The following is a 3,800-nucleotide window of genomic DNA, read 5'->3' as shown; positions in this document are numbered from 1 at the left end:
ACGCGCGCGCGCGCGCACACACACACACTACGGTCTTCACTCAAGAAAAAGCCACAAACTCAGGACCCTTCACGGCTATGGCCGCCTGAGCTGCCTAACAGCGATCGCTCTCTGTCCCCGCCCGCCACCTCCCACCCTGTGTGCGCACGAGGATGCGGCGCCTACGTCAACAGCGCCCTCACTTCCAGACCCTTCGGCGGCTGCCGTGACTGCCGCAGGCCCGCGTGACCCCGCCCTCGTGCCGTCTGCAGTGGGCCAATCCGCGCCCTCTAGAGGTGTGGCCGACGCCTCCAAGTCCCGCCCCTGCGCCGCCGCCCGCCTTAAAAGCTCGCGCCGCGCTCCGGGCGGCAAACAGCTGCGGTGGCCGCGGGTGTCTGAGAATGCAAAGTGCCATGTTCCTGGCTGTCCAGCACGACTGCGTACCCATGGACAAGAGCGCAGGCAACGGCCCCAAGGTCGAGGAGAAGCGGGAGAAAATGAAGCGGACACTGTGAGTATGCCCTCTCTTCCTAAGAGTTCCTACCCTGCCTGGCTTTGCTGCTAGGGACCGACCTTCTCTCGATCTCGGCTAGGAATACTCTAGACTGCGCCTCTGCAAAGAAAGTGTGGGAGAGTTGGGGGCTTGTGGGGGAGAGAAAAAGTTAGCTTGCTAGATCTGGTGGTATGTGCTTTTTCTATGTGAGCTCAGAGAGTTTAAGAACTGTAGGAAATGGTCGAAGAAGGTGGCGGTAGATGGGCTGAGAAGGCGCTGGTTGGCTTTTTTTTTTTTTTTTTTTTTTTTTTTTTTTTGTTCTGCATTTAATGTAGCATCAGACTCCTGCAGCGGAATGAAGTCCACCGGCGCCTAGTCGTTGCATTGTTAGTTCTGAGCTGCTTGCATAGCTGCTGGGTGGGGATGTTTGAATTGATTCTCAATGTATGCGATCCGTTTTTAAATCATAAAGTAGGTCTCACCCAGTCACGACTATGGAATGAGTAATTCGCTCTGCAGTATCTGCTGCAGAGAAGCACTGTGGGCGGCCTGAGAAGGGAGCTAGGGAATCCAACACACACACACACACACACACACACACACACACACACACACACACACACACACCTATGCATTGTCTCTGGCATAGTCCAGACCCTCCAACACACACACACACACACACACACACACACACACACACACACACACCCCTATGCATTGTCTCTGGCATAGTCCAGACCCTCCTGCCTCCGGTGCAGAAAGGGAAAAAACAGCAGCTGTTCTCAATCACAAAATGTCAGCAAGTTGTAGTCAACCACACAGAAAAACCTCTATCTGTTTATTAGGTCAGAAATAGCTGGTGAAAATGTAAACTGCCTTAGGTCTTACCTAGTTCTATCCTGCTTGTGAAGCTCATTATAGTCAGACTAATGGAGAAAAGCCAGGAGGTGCTGGGTTTAAATGCTAAGGGAATGAGACTCATTGTCTGCTTTGTCTGTAGCTACTGCAACTGATGATAATTTTACCATTCAAGAATTGCTACTTGAAGTATATTTTCTTTCTTTCTTTTTTCTTCCAGCTTAAAAGATTGGAAGACCCGTTTGAGCTATTTCTTGCAAAACTCCTCTACTCCTGGGAAGCCCAAAACTGGCAAGAAAAGCAAACAGCAAACTTTTATCAAGTGAGTTTCAAATCCTGTAGTTACAGAGATGAGTATCTGGTCAAACCAGTGGACAGGAAAGGGGAGCTGTCATGTGTGGTGAAGCTCATGTGTGGAACTTCTCTTGCAGGCCTTCTCCTGAGGAAGCGCTGCTCTGGGCAGAAGCATTTGATGAACTGCTGGCCAGCAAATGTAAGTTAACCTCTTGAATGTGATCTCTTGCCGGTATCTCAAAAGCCTAGAAATGTTCCCTTCGCACCACAAAATGAGCAGTTTGCAAGAAATGCATTAGACATTACCACCACCGACAGTACAAAGCCTGTTTCTCTTTCCCTTATATCACTAAGTTTAATCATAGGGAAGCAAGAGGTATTCAACTCAGGTGGGGAAGAAAAATTAGCCTAAAAATTAAAATGCCAGTTACTCATAGCTATGATTGAGTCAGCTTTTCCATTACATAGAATATTTTCAAAAGCCCTAGTTCCTAGTGGACTTAGAGTCGTCCTGTAAATACTGGTCTTGGCATTGACAGGGAAGTTAAGTATACTTTTTGTTGCAGACTACAAACTTAAGCGTTTTGCTTACTGGCATCTTAGTGCTTAAAGAGCTAGACTTCCAGAATGACAGGCTTGAATGAAGTCTAGGAAACTGATCATTTTGTACTAGGAGAGCTGTGTGTAATTCGGCCATTCCATTCATATTCTTCATACCGCGTCTCCTTGTGCTTCCAGATGGGCTTGCTGCATTCAGAGCGTTTTTAAAGTCCGAGTTCTGTGAAGAAAATATTGAATTCTGGTTGGCTTGCGAAGACTTCAAGAAAACCAAATCACCACAGAAACTGTCCTCAAAAGCAAGGAAAATATACACCGACTTCATCGAGAAGGAAGCTCCCAAAGAGGTAAGAAAGCAGGTTCCTCAGATCGTCTTCAATACTGAAGGGAAACACGAGACTTGAATACACTGCGTTCATACTCACGGGAGAGGAGCCGTGTATGGCTCTCACCCCAACTCTCCTAACATTTAAGTTTCTCCCAAAACTGACAGTTATAACTGATCACAAACTATACCTTCATGTTTTATTATTAAGCATCGGTCTGTACCATTGAATAGCAAATAAATGGAGTTTTCTTTTGTTCTTTCAGATAAACATAGACTTTCAAACAAAAACTCTGATTGCCCAAAATATCCAAGAGGCTACAAGTGGCTGCTTCACCACAGCGCAGAAGAGGGTGTACAGCCTGATGGAGAACAACTCTTATCCTCGTTTCTTGGAATCAGAATTTTATCAGGACTTGTGTAAAAAGCCACAGATCACCACGGAGCCCCATGCTACATGAGACAGGGAGACCCCCACCGAGGACATTCCATTCTGTCTCCCGAGAGCAAAGGCTGTAACCTGCCAGAAAAAAAAAAACAAACTGACCTTGAATTCAGCCTGAGTGTTAGGAAAACATCACTCAGAACTATTGATTCAATGTTGGGTAGTGAATCAGGAAGCCAGCAACCTAGGAGAGTCTCTGTGAGAAGTTTCCCTTGCTGTGTGAAGAACAGAGGGAGGGAACAGGGTTCTGAATGGGCTCGTCCCTGTCAGGAAAGCAGGGTGTGAGATGAAAGATACAATGGAATGTTGTTGGAGCATTTAAAATCAATAGGTCTGGGATTATGTGGCCTTAGCTAGCTGGCTGTACACCTTTCCCTGAACTAGTCCATGTTACCACGTAGTGGTTTTAGTTCTAGTTTTAATATTTTAGTACTAAGTAACATTATAATGTTTACTGTGTGCAAGGGTGTTGACTGACGTTCTTAGGACTACAGATCATTAATACTATTGTGTCATGTATCACTGAAACTGAAAAAGCGTGTTTGCATTGTTAAATGGTGTGTGTGATAGAGTGAATGCTATGCCGTGCTGTAGAACCAGTGTCTGTTCCGAGTGCCAAAAACTGTCTTGCGGGCAGCTAAACTCTGAAGTGGTTTTTGAATACTTTTGAATAAATTTATTTTGCTAAATAATGTCATTGAACATTTGGAAGTCCAGATGTGGTTCTGTTGTTCGATTTCAGTAACTGGAAACATGTCAGATATAAGAGAGAATGACTTTCTAGTAAAGAGGTATCAGTGTGGGTTAATTGTTGTGCCTGTCCACTGAGAAATCGACAGCCCTGAGAA

General features: G+C 45.9%; 1 protein-coding gene across 1 annotated transcript; it reads left to right on the top strand.

The window, feature by feature from the left end:
• Window positions 1-380: 380 nt before the first annotated feature.
• Rgs2 (regulator of G-protein signaling 2) lies at window positions 381-3,017 on the top strand. Its single transcript, NM_053453.2, has 5 exons — window positions 381-490; window positions 1,551-1,652; window positions 1,762-1,823; window positions 2,363-2,529; window positions 2,774-3,017. The coding sequence occupies exons 1-5, from the start codon at window positions 381-383 to the stop codon at window positions 2,966-2,968; spliced, it is 636 nt and encodes a 211-aa protein (NP_445905.1). The 3' UTR covers window positions 2,969-3,017.
• Window positions 3,018-3,800: the final 783 nt, after the last annotated feature.

Source organism: Rattus norvegicus, chromosome 13, assembly GCF_021556685.1.
Source record: "Rattus norvegicus strain SHRSP/BbbUtx chromosome 13, alternate assembly SHRSP_T2T, whole genome shotgun sequence".
NCBI lineage: Eukaryota > Metazoa > Chordata > Mammalia > Rodentia > Muridae > Rattus > Rattus norvegicus.
Note: the sequence above shows the minus strand (reverse complement) of the source record. Positions and strands in the feature narration are given on the sequence as shown.

Bases quoted from the DNA above. Each gene is read 5' to 3' on its own strand.
- Rgs2 (NM_053453.2), top strand. From the start codon at position 381: ATGCAAAGTGCCATGTTCCTGGCTGTCCAGCACGACTGCGTACCCATG. The intron at 491-1,550 runs GTGAGTATGCCC...TTTTTCTTCCAG, and splicing joins GAGAAAATGAAGCGGACACT to CTTAAAAGATTGGAAGACCC. The intron at 1,653-1,761 runs GTGAGTTTCAAA...CTTCTCTTGCAG, and splicing joins AAACAGCAAACTTTTATCAA to GCCTTCTCCTGAGGAAGCGC.